Genomic DNA, 19,669 nt, shown 5'->3' on the forward strand with positions numbered 1-19,669 from the left:
CTGAGCAATTGAACGGAACTGAGCTCCAAATAGTATTTATGCTCTGATATGACCAGTGTTGGTTTAGCATTACTCATATACTTTTTAACTCCTATACTCTTGTCTGTCTGGACAATATGCAATTTAAATAATGATGTGGGAATACTTAGTATATTTAAATAACTTCAGATAGTTTAATGTAATAATAACATGGGATGTGATATTGGAAAATAGGATATGCGGCTGGAAGTAAAAGTGGGGCTTCAGTGTGAAGAGCCACACGCTGTATTAAGTCCATCTTCTGAGAGATGGTAAAAAAAGAGAAGATTTTTAGGCAGGTAAATAATACACTCAGGTCTGTTTCTAGAAAGATAATTTTGATGGTAGGATGGGAAGGAGATATTGGAAGGAGATTCTAGAGTCTACTGTGTTAATCTAGGGCAAGAGAAAATGATTGTTTACCTTAATGTGGAGATGATGAAAATAGATGATGTGTTCAAGAGACACATCACCAGTAAAATCAACACTTATCTTTTCTGACTTGATGTGGACAGTTAGAGGGGAAAATGGCGTGCATGACTGGATGAATAATGGTGTTGCCATTACAGAAGGAAGAGAGGAAGATGAGTCAGTTTGGGAGGAAAGGTGATTTACATTTTGGAAGTGCTCACAAGGTTTGGAAGATATCCAGCGACACAGTAGTTTTTCATAATACATGAGTAAACACTTCAGCAAGACAATACGTTTCTTTAGGAACATTCATAGTAGGTTCTTGACAAATTGTAAACCTTTACCTCACTCATGTAGTATTTATCTTTCTTTGTCATTCTCCCATGGACAGGTTGTTGAAAGGAAGCTAATCTTTTGGCAGCCATACACTTTGAATGTTTGCATCAGGAGGAGAGCCTCTTGCTAAGCACAGAGCCATATGTTACAGGAGAAAGAACATGAACTTTCGAGTCTGACAGGTCTAGGATACAATCATTGCTCTCTCTGACTTACTAGCTGTGTGATCTTGGCCAAATCACTTGACCTCTCTGTGTCTCAGTTCACCATGAGGGAAATGGATAAAAATCCCTCACAGGGCTATTGTGAAGATTAAATAAGATAACATAGGTAAAGTGTCGGCTACATAGTTATGTGTCCAACAGATGGTAGCTATCCCCATTATTATGAAAGGGGATATGCCGCCAGTTCTATAAATAGCAAGGCAAATATAAATAACATTGAGAAGTTCCTGGCAATCCATCTAAATACAGCAGTATTTTAGTGTGCTTTATATATACCTAGTTAAGCCTGTCTAGAGTTACTGTGATTTTTCTCACTTTATGGATGAGGAAGCTGAGGTCCAGGAAGTCAGTAGTTACTGGACTTTCCAAGTTCATGCTACTTCTGGAGCAGCTGTCAACAACAAAATACTGTTGGGTTGTTTCGTTGCATAATGAAGTAAGTAGGATAAAATACTGATGGCTGTTCCAGGCAGCACACAGAATAAAGGGCGCATGATTCACTCTGTTTCTCCAGTTACTAATAAGATTTTTCTGATTATAACAGTAGGATGTGTTCTTTATGGTTTCAAATATGTATTTGGAAAATAAAAAAAGAATATAATGAAGAATACAAAAATTAGCCACCACCAGTTGACATTACGTTTTTCTCTTGTGTGTATATGTGTTTTTATCTTCCAAATATATGCACATGTGAAGACACAATACATATAGAGAAATTTATTGTTTTTGATTATTAATCCTTTTCACTTGAAATTATATTGTAAACACTTTGCAATTTCATTTTATGTATATGAAGATGTAGATTTAATGGCCACATAGTAATCACAGAATTTATAAATTGTTTTGTACCACTTCTTTCTAGTTTTATGGATAAGAATGGTAAATGGATTCTTTCTGGGTAGGAACTGTTTCTAAAATTTTTTTTCCTTTTGACCTGTTTGACAGATCTGCTCTTACAGAAAACTGTGTATGTGGAGAAATCTATTGGTTGTTTACCACACTGTTCCCTTTTCTTCTAGGTACACAGCTAGACTATATTTATTAGCCTCCCTTGCAGTTAGGTGGCAACATATGATTGACACTGGGGCATAAAGTGTGGGCAGAAATAATAGTTGTCCTCTGATCAGATGCAAGAGATCCAGTACGGAAGTCTAATATTAGTTTGTAGAGAGAGAGGAAGTGGAGCCATAAGAAGGAAAAAGACAGGAATTCTAAGTCATTATCTGCGTATGAGCTACCTAGGAGAGATGGCAGGTCAGGAACATCTCCATTGGACTGCTGCATGAATAAGAAATTTTTGTTGCATTAAACTACTCCTGATAGCCAATATATGCAATAATTAGGCTTCCCTGGTTAATGCAATATACAAAGCTGTCACAGCTTGATTGGCATCTTTAAAGCAATTGATGTAACTTAGCTCTCCCCTTACCCTAGTTAAGTAAACTTTCTTCCTGGAAGAGATGCCTAATTAGCTGAAGTGAATATTCTAGTTGACGTTAGCCAGTATGTTTTTGTTTGTGTAAATTAACAAATTAGCATTCTTATCTGTGTGGTTCATGTGAATAAGTCTTTCAAGACTTTGTTGACCAGTGCTGAATTAAACAAACTGAGCTTCTCAATCTGCAAAACTGAATCCATAATGAATGATTATGGATTTCTTTTCTTTTTGTTTTCTTTCTCTCTCTCTCTCTCTCTCATTAAATTAGAAAAATATATGTCCATCATTATTTTGGTATGAAATATTTAAATATAACAACCATAACATTTTAGGAATATTTATATGATAGAATTTGGTTATCTAAATCATCCATAATACATAACTGAAAGAGTTGCGAAAACAGTCATCACAAAGTCTATTCTACATCCTATGCCCTAAAACTGTCTTTTAGACCCTATATGCTCATGAATCCCTATTTTTAAATCTGTTTTAGCAAGACTGGTTGTCTGATATCGTATGCCAATCTATAAGTCTGCTAAATGTTGGAAAGCAGCAGATTAAAAACAAAAAGGTGGTTTACTACTAAATGTAGATGCGTTGACAATAGACAGTATAGTAGCTGATGCTAAAGATAGAGGCATTCACTATACATAGGCAACCTCTAGAAGGACAGCAGTCTTCAGGCAAACAAGTCTTAATTAAGAAAGGACTTGCTGAATTCTTAGTACATCTTAAGATGTACACAGTGCCTTGAGGGAATAGGGTGAACAGGAGACAGGGAGTATGCTAGGCAGTGTGTACCTTCAAAGGGCTTATAATTTACATAAAAAGAAAAGACAGAGAATATGAACCTTAATAATGATGTTGCTTAAAATCTAAGGATTGATGAAACTGATAGCATAAAATATGCTCTCAACAATAAGAGGAGAGATTATTCAGGGTAGGTTAGAATTGCCAGAGAAGGCCCTGAGATGGACATCCTCTTTTTTTGTTAAAAAGTACATGTTTAATTGTTTTCATCTTTAAAATATTGTGCACAACACAAATGTGAATAAAAGACCTTAGGGGAAGCCCCACTATTGCCTGGGAAATTTCTAGCTGATGAATCACCAAAGAAACCAAGAAGAAGGAGGTGGGGCTGGTAACCTGAGCTGGTTGCCCATTCAGTACCCTCAGGACGTGTTGTCATCTGCGCTCTGAGCTGGGAGTTGAAGATGTCCCTAAACAGGAAACAGGAACTTATTGCATAGCCTAAAAATGGAGCAGGCACTTTGAAGTAGGAAGAGATGTCTAATTTGCTTCTGGCTAAATGACCAGTCATGATTCTGAAGTTGCAGATAAAGATAGGTTTGTCATCAAAGCTCTGTGGACATTAGAGCCACTTCATTCATTCCTTCAGTTAACAATTACTAGGTATCTGCTGGAGATATGGAACAACCACACAGCAACAAAAAATAAGCTTCATTCTCAAGGAATATTCTACAGGGAGGGGAGGGACAGATAAAAGTCGGTAGTTACAGCAAAAGAAATGTCTCAAATCGAATGACAGAGGGATCAAGGTTGCTCTGCGAGCCCTTTGCTCTCTCCCTTTCATACTAACATTTTCTGTCCATAGCACTGTTTGAGTCTATACGCAGTCAGTCCTATTATATAAACTCTACCGGTAAGTCCCCCTAACCCTCAGACAGATGTCCCTTTCTTTACTAACTTTTCTCAGCTTCCAGATCTCCACTTGTATTTCTCCTGTGAGCCAGGCCCTTACGACATGGTGTTATATTTGCCTGCTGACTCACCCATACCCTCCCTAGACAGTAAGTGCTACAAAGTAAGAATTGTGGGGATTTTTCGCTCAGCATTATCTCTGTATCTACCCCTGTGTCTGGCCCATTAGTTAGTGCTCAGTAAATACTTGTTTGAAAGAATTAATTAATATTTTAATTAAGGACTAAGTTCATTATTAAAACTGTGTCTAATAAGGACATAATACACATAAGAAAAATGTTTATTATTAACTCCTGAAATCTATTTTCTGGACCACTAGAATAAACTTTAGTTACCTGGAAATTTTACGTTTATGAAAACCTCAGTTTATGAAAATTCTGGATAGACTGTATTAGTGAAAATAAATTATCCATGCTTTAAATTTGTAAACATCACATCAAGAAGATTCCCAGATGTTCCTCCTATCTTCAGTTAACCAGTGGTGACCAGTGGGGAAAATATGTAGTAATATTTCAGCCAAATCCACTGAAAATTTCCCAAGGGAATCCTAGCCTCATTATGTTTATTGGTGCTATCGAACATTTTTTTTTTTACTGTATTTTTTTCTGTCCCCATTTTCCTTTGGCTTAAGTAAGAAAAAGCTCAGAAAAGATCTTGGTATGCAAACAAAATGATCCTATATAAAATACTGATCTGGGTATTCTAGAAGAATTTAGGAGAGACTGCTGACTACATCAATTAAAGTCAGTATAAATGAGCAAGAGAAAGTTTTTGTTGTAAAGGCAACAGTAAAAGGTCTTACCTTGACAATAGCAAAGCTAGTAGAGTTTACAGTAAAAGCTAAGAATCACAAAATAGGGCTTCCCTGGTGGCTTAGTGGAAAAGCATCCGCCTGCCAGTGCAAGAGACACAGGTTGGATCCCTGATCTGGGGAAAATCCCACGTGCCATGGAGTAACAAAGCCTGTGGGCCACAACTGTTGAGCCTGCGCTCTAGAGCTAGAGAGCCAAAACCGAAGCCTGCGAGCCCTAGAACCCCTGCTTTGCAACGGGAGAAGCCGCCACAGTGAGGAGCCCACACACCGCGACCGGAGGGCAGCCCTGCTGAACACAGCCAGAGAAAAGCCTTGCAGCAACGAAGACCCAGCACAGCCAAGATACACAAAGAACTACAATTATTTTTAAAATCACAAATAATTTATAATAAAAATAAAAAAAGAAACAAAGGTGAAAAACCTTATAGGAGCCACATGGAAACTTGTACACAAATGTTTATAGAAATATTCATAATAGCCAAAAGACAGAAACAATCCATATGCTCATCAACTGATGAACAGATAAAAGGTGGTATATCAATATGATATGAATATAACTTGGCAGTAGAAAGGAATGAAGTACTGATACATGCTATGACATAGACGAATTTGAAAACAAGCTAGGCGAAAGAAGCCACTCACAAAATGCTATAGATATCATTCCATTTATATGAAATGTCCAAAATAGCCAAATCTATGAAGATAAAAAAATAGGTTAGTTGTTGCTTAGGGCTGGGATCAGGAGAATAGAGGAGTTGATAGCTAAAGGGTGTGGAATTTCTTTTTGAGGTGACTGAAATGCTGTAAAATTGACTGTGGTGATGCCTACACATATCTGTGAATGTAATAAAAAGTGGATTGCACATTTTAAATGGGGGGATTTTTTAATATGTGAATTGTATCTCAATAAAGCTATTTTTTTAATCTACTGGAAACGGTAAAAATTTACTTGCCAGAGGAAATGAATTACTATTTTAGAATATTTTGCAGGAGCAAATAGGCATATGTAAATAGAGGGTAGATGATCTGCTTTTATTCTTGAGAAGCAATGGGTGAAAGTCCATGCCAAATGCTATTTGGAAACCAAGTCCTTATAGGATGGGATGAAAAAGAGTCTCATTTTGTTTTAGATAAGGAAGCGACTTTGAAACACAAAACAAGCACAATAGCAGAAGTATAGAATGCAGGATTCTTCTTGGATAGTTGCTAAAACTTGCCTTTTTAAATTATTTTTTCAGCGATCTGTAGTAGAAAACGTGATAAGGTCTTGTTTTCATGTAACTCTAAAATTTTTCAAGAAAAGAAAATACAAATGAATGGAAATAGAATACAGAAATATATTTCTAGTTGACTTAAGTGGATGGAACAGTCACAGCTGAACTTTAACACAGGCAAGGGTCAATGCGTTCACTTTGGAGGTGGATGGATGGATGGGTAGATGAATGAATATAGATACTGATAGTCCCTTGAGCTACTGGCGACAACTTACAGCTTAGAAAAAATAATTTAGTGTCATTAAAAATTCTAGTGTCATGCCGATTTGAGAAAAACATTAGGTCTGATTTAATGGCAGTATTTTAAAAGTCAGGCTTGTCACATAACATTTTAAGAAATTCAATGACATTTGATATTTATAAAAAGAAAGGAAGAGGGAAGGAAAAAAGAGGGAAGAGAGAAAAGCAAAGAAGAAGACTGATATACTGATCTTCTAGTGGTTGGGTGTATGACCCTTCTCTTTGAATGCAGGTATTTATTATTGTTTCAGTTATGGTAAATCATTACAAAGAATTTCTTATGGCAAAAAATTCTGATTATTATAGATAAGGATTTGGGCTTATCAGTTAATTATTTAAGAGATTTAGCTGAAATTTACATCATAAATTCCAGTTTTATTGCTGTTTCTTTACACATACTTATTTAATGTAGTACATTAATTCAAGGAAGAAATAAATCAATTGATGATATTTACCTCCTGTTTCTGACCTATTGTATAATGTAATCCTTTGCTCATCATCTTCAGTCCATTTAACTGGAATATTCCATGTGTAACTAGTTTTTTAAAAAGAAAAATTTAACTTTGATTACTAAAACATAAAAATATTTCCAAAGTAAAAATAGACAAGCATAAAAGGCAATAAATAAGCATATTGTCCTCATATGCGATTATCTAGTATATAGTATACAATTAACACAGTTAATACATTATACTCTTTTTATGGTAAAGATAGGCTATGTAATTGCTTTCAATTTATATAAATCTTTAAAATTTGGAAATCTTTTTCAGAAAATTAGCTAAGGTGAAGAAGATTATTTCAATAAAATGCCTTGAGACTTTGGGATAGAATTATTGCATAAATATAATATATATATTATACAAGAAAACTGGGCATTCACCTACATACTCATATGCACTCTAGTATGCTATAGTTCCCATCAAGGAACATAATGCATTGTTAGAATTCAGAAGACAATCTTAAAATGCTGTGAAGGAAATGAAACATTTTGGAAATTACATTGAAATGATACTACCACCATCATCCCTTAAAATGTCTCATGCTCTTTAAATATCTCCTATTTAGAATCATGTGCACCAGTGTGCTGCAAAGAAAATCACTAGGCAAGCACGTTTCAGGGATTTTTAGTGTTTTCTTTAGCTCCTTAGTATTTTCTCCTGGAGCCAAGGGAGGAGATGAGCTTTGTATTTTGATACAATATGCATACCTAATATTTACTCTTGAAATCTCTTAAAAGAGATCATAAGTGTCTTTTTGGTTGTTCTCATTATCATACAAAATACAGGAAAATACAGGAGATCTAGAGAAACGATGAAATCTGAGTTTGGGTTTAGGTTTCGCCTCAAAGTTGACCAATGACCTGTGATCATTCAAGTCCCTAACAGAGAATGGGGGAATGAGATTTCTCCCTTTCAAGAGCTAATAAAATTTATATAATTCAGAGAGATGTGTGTTTGTCATCTGCATGAAAGAAGTAATCCTTTCTTTTATAATTAGTGAAATGTTTTATAGGTTGAGCTTTTACTAGCTTTTTTGAAGGACTTTTTTGCATTTGAATATTTTCGGCTGTTAAGTTTCACAGAACCAGTACATAAACTGTTTCTGGGATCTTATAGGAGACATTGTCAGTGGTCCATCCTTATCCCCTTGAATCCCTTTGTCATATTTGTACTTCCAGTTGTAGATTCCAATGTGCTTTCCCTGCCGACAGCCAACACCGGGTCTGTCAGAGGACTGCCCTCTGGCTGCCTGATCAAGGAAAGCCAGAAGTTCCTGAACATGTATACCCTTGGGTGCAGTCTTTAGCCAGTGGTGGCTGGGCGTGAGAGTGTTCTTTGCCCCATCTGGCAGGACCATGCTGAAGCAGTCTCTAGAACTTCCTTACAGGGTAGTTACCTTGGACAGCACCTGCCTGCTGTATTTTGCTGCTTGATATCCCACTGCCGAATCCCCCACCAGCCTTTCCTAGATTTCCTTATGAGTCACTGTCACTTGAATGATCAGAGTCTGATTTTAGTGAACCTAAGAAGGATACCTTATAACGTCTTGACAGACAGACAAAGAAACGTCTTTTAAAAGTCATATCCTACCTACAGATTTCACTGTCACTGCTCTGCTGATTTGGTGTTGCTATGTAGACTAACATTTCATTCTCCTCAGCTTTCCCCCTTGCCAACCCAACTGAAACAACTGATTCTGCAGTGTCTGGATACCCTATGTATACAGTTAGGATTTCACACTTCCACTGTCCCCTCTAAGACATGGTGTTTGGGACTAGGCTGTGCCTGAGAGTAAGCATAAGACATATTACTAAGGTCATATAAAAAAATATTACTCTGAGGTCTGTAAGAGCATCATAAGACAAAAAAGGTTAGAGGGTTGAGGCTATATAACTTTGTAGTTTTGGAACCACTTGCAGGATCTAATATAATCTGAGTAAAACAATAGACTTGAGAGTACAAAATATCAAGAAATAAAAATTACATAAATGAAATGATAGAGTTTCTTATCTGTTATCTAAACTTCAAGAGTATATTTTTAAAGGCATAATTCACTTTTTAAATATCTAACAGGGAATATATATATATGTGTGTATGTGCTTAATTGCTCAGTCATGTCTGACTCTTAGCGACCCCAGGTAGCCCGCCAGGCTCCTCTGTCCATGGGGATTCTCCAGGTAAGAATACTGGAGTAGGTTGCCATGCCCTCTTCCAGGGGATCTTCCCAACCCAACCCAGGGATCAAACTGAGGTACCCCACATTGCAGGCGGATTCTTTACTGTCTGGGCCACCAGGGAAGCCCATATATGTGTGTATATATATATAAAATTATAACTGATTCACTTTGTTGTATGGCAGAAACTAACACAGCATCGTAAAGCAATTTTCCTCCAATTAAAAAATAAGTTAAAAAAAGAGAAAAGTCTCTTCCCAGAAATATGTAAAACAATGTAACAGTTTCTGGCAGTATAAATATGGCCAATCTAATTTTTAAAATAAGGAAACTAATTTTGCCCTAATCTACCTACTTGCATTCTTGCACCTGTTTACATTGACTAGACTGCCAAAGACATGTAAACCTGTCCCATAGAGAACTCTCTCTGATGGAGATGTGAAACTCACCCATTTCTAAGAGATGGGTTGACGCCATAGTGTTAGAACAATACCTTACACACTTGTGAGCCATTTAGGTTATAAAAAAGTTCTGATCAGTAAGAATTCCCTGATGTTGGATTTAAGCAGTGAGAAAAGGGAAGAGGTTACTTAGTTTATAGTATGACTTAATGTTGTCTATCAGACAGGAATATATCTGAACAGAGAGCAAGTGAATACTAGGGTTGGAGGGGAAAAAGATTCCTTTCTGGGGGTATTAGGCATACATTATGATCCAGCTTTGGAGAAGGCGATGGCACCCCACTCCAGTACTCTTGCCTGGAAAATCCCATGGACCGAGGAGCCTGGTGGGCTGCAGTCCATGGTGTTGCGAAGAGTCGGACACGACTGAGTGACTTCCCTTTCACTTTTCACTTTCATGCATTGGAGAAGGAAATGGCAACCCACTCCAGTGTTCTGGCCTGGAGAATCCCAGGGATGGGGGAGCCTGGTGGGCTGCCGTCTATGGGGTTGCACAGAGTCGGACACGACTGAAGTGACATAGCAGCAGCAGCAGCATGATTTAGCTTTTAAATCAAATTGAAAAATAAGGAATGACAACTTTTTATATAATGACTTTTTTCTCTCTTATTAGTTCAAGAGTCACTATAGATTTTTAAGAAATGTTCTTAGAAGTAGAGCCTGTATTTTCTAGGTTTATTTTCCTATGCATATATAATTTGTAACTTTTTTAAAAAAGGGAACAAATGGATTGATTTTATGATAAATGATCACTAAAAATCATACATCTATTAATCTAACTTTTTTTTAAGTATCTGAAGGTTCAGACCAAAAAATTTAAAGAAAAGTATAAATGTTAGTATAGTTCCATGTTCTAAATCTTGATGGGACTTCTCTGGTGGCTCAGACAGTAAAGAATCTGCCTGCAATGTGGGAGACCTCAGTTTGATCCCTGGGTTGGGAGGATCCCCTGGAAAAGGGCATGGCAACCCACTCCAGTATTCTTACCTGGAGAATCCCCATGGACAGATGAGCCTGAATGCAATTTAAAGATTAATTACCTCCAATTATTATAAATGAATTTATATTAAAAAATAAAGATTTGTTATAACTTTAAAAGTGATTTTAGACTGGCTGATATGCTTAGTTCCATTGGCAATAACATCTTTTTCGTTTGGTGAGGGATCCATAACGCAGGAGTAGTTTTAGAAAATCCAGTTCCACGGGTTTAAAAACACCATTGGCTGTCTTTGACTTAACAAATCAGTGGATATGAGTGAGAGAAGGGAACAACTACTGTGAAACTTTCCCAGTGGAAATTTGTTTCTCAAGAAAGAAATATATTTTAAAAATTTTACATGTGTAAAGACTATTAAATAGCAGTATTAAAGATAGCCAATCTGATCTGCTAGAACATAAACAGTAACTGTAAAAAAAAACAATTTATGGTTAATAGAATGATCACATAAATTATGTATGTTTATGTAATTGAACTGTCAGCTGATAACAGGTCAGATCTAAGTATCAAATCATTCACATATTATGAAGAGGAAAGGAGGTCTTCTCCATCATAATCTCTCCTCTCCAAAATAAAGGATATACAGACGCTCCCTGACTGACTTCATTGGGCCTAAAAACTCAAATTCTCCTATATTTTGGCGTGAACTATTCATTTTCAGAACCTGCACTCCAGCAAGATATCCAGTTTCTCTGAATTTCCTTTACTGTGGGAGAGCTGAGGCTTTTGGGGGGTGGGGGCAGGGGGAGGCTGGTAACAGGTTTCAACAAGGTGACCACCACTGGCTTCTCCGGTTTAAGTGCCTACCAGTTTACTGGAAGTAGGTTATTTAATAATTCTGCGTGTTCTTCATCCTCCATGCCTTAGAAAGTTTTTGGCAATTTGAATTTTTGGAAACACCTGAGGTGCTATTCATGTGACTTAATTCCCAAAGTCCTGAACTGGAAGCCAGGAAACAGATTCTGTTCCCTATTGCATGGAATATGTATCATAAAGTGGGTCTATAAAGCTTTTTCAGTGCTCTAGAAATATGGCTATGACTCCTATGCTGCTGCTGCTGCTGCTAAGTCGCTTCAGTCGTGTCCGACTCTGAGCAACCCCGGAGATGGCAGCCCACCAGGCTCCCCTGTCCCCGGGATTCTCCAGGCAAGAACACTGGAGTGGATTGCCATTTCCTTCTCCAATGCTTGAAAGTGAAAAGTGAAAGTGAAGTTACTCAGTCGTGTCCAACTCTTAGTGACCCCATGGACTGCAGCCTACCAGGCTCCTCCATATAAACAAGATGAAAACAATGTTCTAAAAGGAGATTGTTCCTTGCAAATTCATCCGATTTGATTCCCTGTACACTGTTTATTCTTTAACTGGAAATTTTAGCTCAAGTCAATCTTTGGAACATCCGCCACATGCCCCCAGCCCTAGCCCCTCTCCTGGTGCGGGCCCCAGCAACTCCATCATCTCTCACAGAGGTCACCCACTATGGTATCATCCTACCAGGTCTCCCTGAATCCACACTGGCCCCACGTGATCTGTTCTCCATTGTACACTAGAGGGGAACTCTGAAAATTATAAACGTGATCCTGCCTGTTCTTGCCTTAAATTCCTTGAATTTGCACACTCTTTTGTTCGAATCTTTAACGTGGTCTGCACGCCTGGCCCCCATCTTCCTCTCCAGCTTTATCTGCCCCCAACTTTTCCCAGGGCCTCTTTGTCACCCAGTTCTTGGAGCCAGACTGCCTGCATTCAAATTGAGGATCCATCACTTACACTCTGTGCAACCTTGAATAAGCTGTTTAATCATGTTCTGCCTAAATTTCTCCATCTGTTATAAAAAAATACTCTAAAGCACTTAAAATTGTGGCAGCTACTTAGTAAACGCCCGATCAGTATTGCATATCATATGTAAAATGCTCCTTTTCAACGTTAGAGCCTTCATACATGTTTTCTATTTTGACAACCCTGACAGTCACCCTCAACATCAATTTTTACTCAGTTTAAGAATCACTTCCTCAAGACAGAAAGTCTTCTGTAGCCTTCTCTACTCCACCACACCTCTTGCCTCAGGCTCAGTGTATCAGTGGACACGTATGGCAGGAGAGAATAATTACTGTGAAAGTTCCAAATGCAAGCTTGTTTTGCGAGAGAGAAATGTTTCCAAAATTTTAATATCCAGAGGCTCTAGCAGTATTAAAATGGGCCAATCTAGTGATAATTTGCTGGAACATAGAGCTAACTATAAAAGAACCAGCTTACGGTTATTAAACACTTCCTGAGACACTTTCTTTACACCCTGTAATTCTCCTTCCTCATATTATCCTAAATGCTATTGAATAAGTGATCTTGTGATGCTTTATATATGTGACTGTAAGATAAGGTCAGTGAGACTATTTAAAATGAGAGGAAGAAGGTGAAGGGTCTCTACAATAGAAATCAGGCAGTGGCGATTAGAAGCCACCTGGAGTGTGGTGGGTACAAAATTGTCTCCACCCAAAGCAAGTGTTAAGCTAAAAGACAATTAAAATCAGCATGGATGAAATTGGAATAGTTTCCAGGGGATTTAGTGTATGGCTTTTATTTAGCCAGAATCCTGTCTAGGAGGGGGTTCAGTTGGGTAGGGGGGTGGTCTGAGATGATATCCCCAAAGCGGCACACCCAGGTTCCTGTGACCAGCCCCAGTGGCTGGGCGATCCTGCGGTTGTGGTTTTGTTCTCTTCAGTTGGGAGCAGTTGGCACTCCATTAATGTCTACAAAAATAACTAATTACACAGCAATGGCTATAGTATTAACTCTTTTATAAAAGTTGTTGTCATACCAGGGGGATAAGTTTAGAAACCACTGGCTGTGCGGCACATATTTTGTCAGCTTTTATAATAGTTGAGATGTTTAAGAAATCTGGCAAATTAGAGGGAATGACATATTGGATTTGTAATTTTAACTGAAAGTCTCAGACTATCTTCACTCAGTAGTCATGTTTAAATGTCTAGAAAAATCTGATTTTGCTGGGGATTTTTTTGTTATTGTAATTTTATTGGACTATAATTGACTTACAATGTCAGTTTCACGTATATAGCATAGTGATTCCATTATACATATACATGTATCATTCTTTTCAGATTCTTTTCCCATGTAGGTCATTGTAGAATACTGAGTAGAGTTCCCAGTGCTATACAGTAGGCCCCTGTTGGCCATCTGTTTTATACAGAGTGTGTGTATGTTAATCCCAAGCTCCTAATTTATACTCCGCCACCATGTTTCCACTTTAGTAACCCTAAGTGTATTTTTGAAACCTATGAGTCTGTTCCAAATATGATTCCATATGTGAGTGATATCATATGATATTTGTCTTTCTCTGACTTAACACACTTGGTATGAGAATCTCTAGGTCTGTCCATGTTGCTTCGAATGGCCCTATTTTGTTCCTTTTACGGCTGAGTAGTATTCCATTGTATACACATGCCACACGTTCCTCACCCATTCTTCTGTTGATGGATGTGTAGATTGCTTCCATGTCTTGGCTATTATAAACAGTGCTGATGAACACTGGGGTACATGTGTCTTTTCAAATTACAGTTTTCTCCAGATATATGCCCAGCAGTAGGATTGTTGGATCATCTGGTAGTTCTCTTTGTCATTTAAGAAAACTTCATACTGTTCTCCATAGTATTTGTACCAATTTATGTTCCCACCAATAGCGTAAGAGCGTTCCCTTTTCTCCATACCCTCTCCAGCATTTATTGTTTGTAGGTTTTTTGCTGATTGTCATTCTGACCAGTGTGAGGTGACACCTCACTATAGTTTTCACTTGCATTTCTCTGATATTTAGTAATGTTGAGCATCTTTTTATGTGCTAGAAAAGTCTTATTTTGTAAAGTTAAAGGTTTGATTCTTTTTGTTGTTGTTGTTTTTAAAGCTTAATGTGTTGAAAATGTCCAAGAAATTTGATATGCCATATTTATGAATTTTAGTTTGTTATGTCCATAAAAATGTATAGAAAAGTATTTTAAATTAGATTTATAAATCTGTGTCTTTAGGTGTTTATATTTGAAATTGTAAATGGAATTAAATAACGTGTTCAGTGGTATTGGGGGTTTCTCTGATAGCTCAGTTGGTAAAGAATCTGCCTGCAATGCAGGAGACCTAGGTTGGGAAGGTCCCCTGGAGAAGGGAAATGCTACCCACTCCTGAAGTCTGGCCTGGAGAAGTCCATGGACTGTGTACTCCATGGGATCGCAGAGTCAGACACAACTGAGGGAATTTCACTTTCACTTCACTAAGTAGTGTTGTTTAGAAGTTTCTTGTAAATGAAATATACAAAATAATTTGATTGAGTTTGTAATTGTTAAAATATTCAGGAGAATTTCATTTATGCATTGTAAATAAAGACATCTTCAATCAAAAACTAGGGAAACTGCTATTGAAAAGTCTCCTCCACTCTACCCACAGGCCAGCACCTCTCTCAGAAGCACCCCCTTTTAAATGCTTCTGGTTTTAGTTCTTTGGATGTCCTGTAACTATAAATACCTCTATATTTTTTAGGTAGTATTTATTAACTCACCCACAAAAGAGGGTGATTTAATTCACTTTCACTGTTTTCTTTTTCATTCTCCCTTTAACAGTCAAATTTTAATAAAGCAAAATTATTGCTATTCTTATTAGACTTTGTATAAATTACAGTTATTCCTTTAGATAGTATACTCATACTGCCGTTTCTTGTTTTTATAAATTTTAGTATTGCTACTCTCTCCTAACTGTAGAATAAGGTTCTCTTGTGCAGTGCTAGTAAATGCTCAATAACTGGTTCTCAGGGTGGAGTGGAAGGTGGAATGTGTTATTTGCTGATTTCTATTAACTCACATCATGACCAATTTCAGGCTACTGGAATGACATCTCTGAGTTGGGATTAAAACCAGCTTCAGTCCACCACTGAATCAGTATCCCAACATTCTTGTACCTTTTCTTCCTTTTCCACCTCCCTTCTTCTGTCAACTATTTTTTTTTCTTGTTACAGTGTTAAAACTGTTTATATGTACAATCTAACCTGCCACCAGAACAAAATTTTAACATGTTATCCATTGGTTGATTATAAAAACTAAAAGACAATAAATAACATATATGGAGTTATGCTGTATACCTATTGTTGGCCAAGAACTGCGTTGGAGTTATATTTCCTTTTCTATGGTTTGATTTCATGGCCTTTGAGTCACTTAAGTAAAAATTTCCCCTAACACCTTATTTTATAAGGGTAAAATCGACTCCTTTTTGGATTTCCCTGGTAGCTCAGTGGTAAAGAATCCACCTGCCAGTGCAGGAGACTCCTTTTCCTTATACTTCATTCTACTTCTTCATATAAAATACTTCTTCATATAAAATCATTCTACCTGCTTCTTCTTTTTTTTTATTTTTGGATCACAATTTTTACATATGGCCTTGATTTTTTTTTCTAATTTTTCTTCTTTACAGTTGACCAAACTGCTAGGCCTTCAGCAACCCCTCAATTTTGCCAGCCTCCCGATTATGCTGTCTTTTTCCTGCAGCTCACCTAACTCAGCTCCAGTCTTCCTGCTCCTACAGTGCTGTGAGCCACTGGATGGGCACTGACCTGTATTTCCTTCCATGGATCTCCTAGGCCAGACACACTGTTTCCTGGATCCTGTGTCTTCCTCTTTTTTTATATATTCATATTTTTTCTCTCCCTGCTCCAGTTCACCTGGAGTGTAGCCTTAGTAACTTTCTAAGTGCAGCATGTAAAGCATTTTCTGGGGCTGCATGTCAGAAAATGTCCTCACTATGCTGTTACTTTTGGTTTAGGGACTGGGTAGAGAATCAGAGGTTGAAAATATTTTTTGCATCTACATTTTAAATGTCTGCTTTATGTTCTTCTTGTGTTCAGAGTTGTTGTGAAGAATTCTAATGTCACAGTACCTCATGTACCCTTATTCTCTGAAATTTCATGAGGCTGTAGCTAAGTATGTTTTGGTTTTTATCATTTTGTACTATGTACTCAATGGGGCTTTTTAATCAGAATCCTTTGTCTTTTATTCTTTCTTTGATATAATATGCCCATTAACTTTCTGTTTTCCTTTCTTGAGAGACTTGTATTAGTTGGTGCTAGGTTTGTTTCATATTTATCTTCTCTTTCACACTTGCCAGTTCTGTATATGCTTGTCCTGTACTTTTAGAGAATTCTCCAAATTTATTTTGAATTGGTCTATTAATTTCTTTGAAACTGAAATTTTAATCTTTCATAGCTCTTTTATATTTTCAGTTTGTCCTTTCAAAAACAATCTGCTCTTAGTTAATGTGTATAAGAGCTTTGATCTCAATATATTTCATAAATTTTTTTATTTCAATTATGTCTGTTATTGAGATGGGTTTATTGTTTGTTCATGTGAGATTTTGACTATAAACATAAAGTTTTTTAAATTTTTTTCATGCATCTTGTTATCTTTGATGTTCATTCATGTTTAAGAAAGAAGGACTAAATTGATTATTCTTGGTGTCTTGTATTTAACCCCTCTACTGTTGAGAAGAGAGGTATATTTTTGAGACAGACTTCTCCGCTGAACAGGAAGTCTGACTAGAGGCTCTGTGTATGTATGAGTGGAGCTGGCAGCTCCAGCCCATTCATCCTACAAATGCCACGAGGAGGAAAGCTTTTCTCTGAGTGTACCAACCAAATGGAAATTCTTAGCTTTCCTCCACTGTTTTAGTCAATTTGTTCAGGAAAAAAAAAAAAGCCCTCTGGGTTTGGCTGGGTCATTGCCAGACTTTTGAGAGCTCTGTGCCGAGGAAAGAATGGCAGTCAGTGAAGGGAAAGTGGAGGGAGAGGGGTCTGGCTAATGCAATGGTCCTGAGTGCAGACTTCAAATTAACTGCCCTACTTTCAACCTCACTTCTCACTCCTGCCGTCCACTCTGAGTGCTGACATTGAGCCCAGGCCCATCTAGGGTAGGGGAAATCAGCTTCCACCTCTGCTCAAGTCTCTTTTCATCTGGCTGCACCTTCTCAGTTTGTTTTCTGTCTGTATCCCTCCCTCCCTCCCATCTAGGAACTTCAGAGTTCCTCTCTGTTTTCTTTACTTCTCTGAGTTTATTTCTTTTAGTACTTCTGTTTCCTTATTCAGTCACTTCCGGGAAGAATACGACTTGCATGCGCATGCTCAATCCACCATTTTGAACCCAGAGATGACTGAGCTATTTCTAAATGTCTTTATTTCCATAAAGATACTGTGCTTATGAATCAGGTACCGAAGAACAAGTTCTAAATGAATTGCCAGTATTTCCATCAGATTTCTGCTTCCCCTGAAGTACATTGTAGAGTCTTACCCAAAAGCTGAATGTGGCTCGGAAGAATTAGCTCTCGAGTCCAACAGAAAGCGTTTCTGTGTGATGTTTTTCATATTGTTCACATTAAGTACAGGGTAACCCATCTGATTGGTCCAGGTGTCCATTACTTCTTTCACTGGGAGATTACTTGCCTAAGATCAAAAAAAAAAGAAGAGAATAATCAATCAACAAATAAGGGAAATAAAAGGATAGAATAATCAGATAAAGAAATGATTGATAAATCATTTGTTAATCAAAGGAATTTTTGAGGATATACTTCTCATTACCTCTTCAAGTGCTGCCCAGAAATCTGAAGTTTTGGCGTTCTCAAATTTGTGTTTTTTCAAGTAATTCTGCATGTGAAAGATAAATATTTCAGAAGTCAATGTTTGCTTTTTCCATACTTTCACAACATGAGTGAACCTTTCAACAATCTCATTCTAATGTATAATATAGCAAGTATACCTGGAATGAAAATCAAATGATATTCTGTATGTAAAACATTTCATAACCTATAAAAACACTGTACAAATAATGATTTATTTGTAAAGTATAAGAAATACTTTTTATTATTAATGAGATAATTTTTTTTTTTTTTTTAGTCTAGTGGAATTGTGAACAGGAGAGGGAAAGTTTAATTTTTTCAGGATATACAATGCAAGGTACTTAAGGACAGTCAAGTGTTCAGCAGACAGTCAGCAGACTGTAACATGTTTGATCTGGTAGGGAAAAAAGACTCATGATTCTATGATGTTCACTTATTAGTGTTAAACTGTCCACTACCAGCTGTATCCCTTACCTTTATTTACAACAATAGTGTTTTCTCATCTCAGATACTAGACGGCCCCATCACTCATGAGTGGTTTAAGTGATATGCAAAGATAAAAACTGGTAAGCTTGGCTCTAAGCCAGGGCTCTCAGCAAACTTCTTCCATAAAAAGCTGTAAAGATTTTAAGTGTTGTGAGCCATATAAGCTCTGTCACAACTACTCAACTCTGCCTCCATAGCCCCAAAGCAGCCAAGATAATATGTAAGTGAGTAATCATGGCTGTCTTCCAGTGAAGCATTATTTATGCACTGATATTTGAATTCCATGCAATGTTCACATGTCATGAAATGTGCTTCTTTTGATTTTTTCCAGCCATTTAAAAATGTAGACATGATTTTCATTTGCAGACCTTACAAAAATGGGTGGTGGACTGGATTTGGCCCACAAGCTGTAGTAGTAATTTGCAGATTTTTGTTCTAAAGAAATGAATATACAGTCCTCGGAATAATAATCATCATGATGATGATAATGGATAAACTGGGGAAATTACTCACTTTAAAGTGTAAGCCTTAATTTTTCAAATATTTTTACAATACAGATACAAAATATTTTTAACTAGAAGTTTCCTCATTTTGTCAGTTCTGGTCCCCAAACCTCTCTGCATATGAGTTTTCAGGGATACTGTGATATCCCTAAAGAAAATTCCTAGTCTTCTAATCTCATAATTGGGCACTACTTGTGGTTCTCCAGGAAACCTTCCAAAATTCCTACTGTAATCTCTTCTCTGTTATACTCTAGAATTGTCCTGTTTAAAATATAGGTGTCTTTGATGGTAACAGAACCTTCTTAAGTGGTCTTTGAATCTTCAAAGAAAATAAACCAGTGGTTGACTTTGTACATATCATTTTCACTCTAAGTTGCTTTAACTTTCAAGACGTGCTATTCCTAAGTCATGTTATCTTCTAAAT

At 37.1% G+C, this 19,669-nt stretch overlaps 1 protein-coding gene across 2 annotated transcripts in view; it reads right to left on the reverse strand.

Annotated features, from left to right (window-relative positions):
* ENPEP (glutamyl aminopeptidase) overlaps nucleotides 1-19,669 on the reverse strand; it is an 80,699-nt gene that overhangs the window by 25,421 nt on the left and 35,609 nt on the right. For both annotated transcript variants that reach the window (XM_068975109.1, XM_068975108.1), the window contains exons 9-11: nucleotides 18,219-18,284; nucleotides 17,932-18,083; nucleotides 6,933-7,012 (exon numbers count right to left, since the gene is read on the reverse strand). In XM_068975109.1, coding sequence (XP_068831210.1) covers nucleotides 6,933-7,012; nucleotides 17,932-18,083; nucleotides 18,219-18,284 — 298 coding nt within the window. The remainder of the gene's footprint in view (nucleotides 1-6,932; nucleotides 7,013-17,931; nucleotides 18,084-18,218; nucleotides 18,285-19,669) is intronic.

This window comes from Capricornis sumatraensis, chromosome 7, assembly GCF_032405125.1.
Source record: "Capricornis sumatraensis isolate serow.1 chromosome 7, serow.2, whole genome shotgun sequence".
Taxonomy (NCBI): Eukaryota; Metazoa; Chordata; class Mammalia; order Artiodactyla; family Bovidae; genus Capricornis; species Capricornis sumatraensis.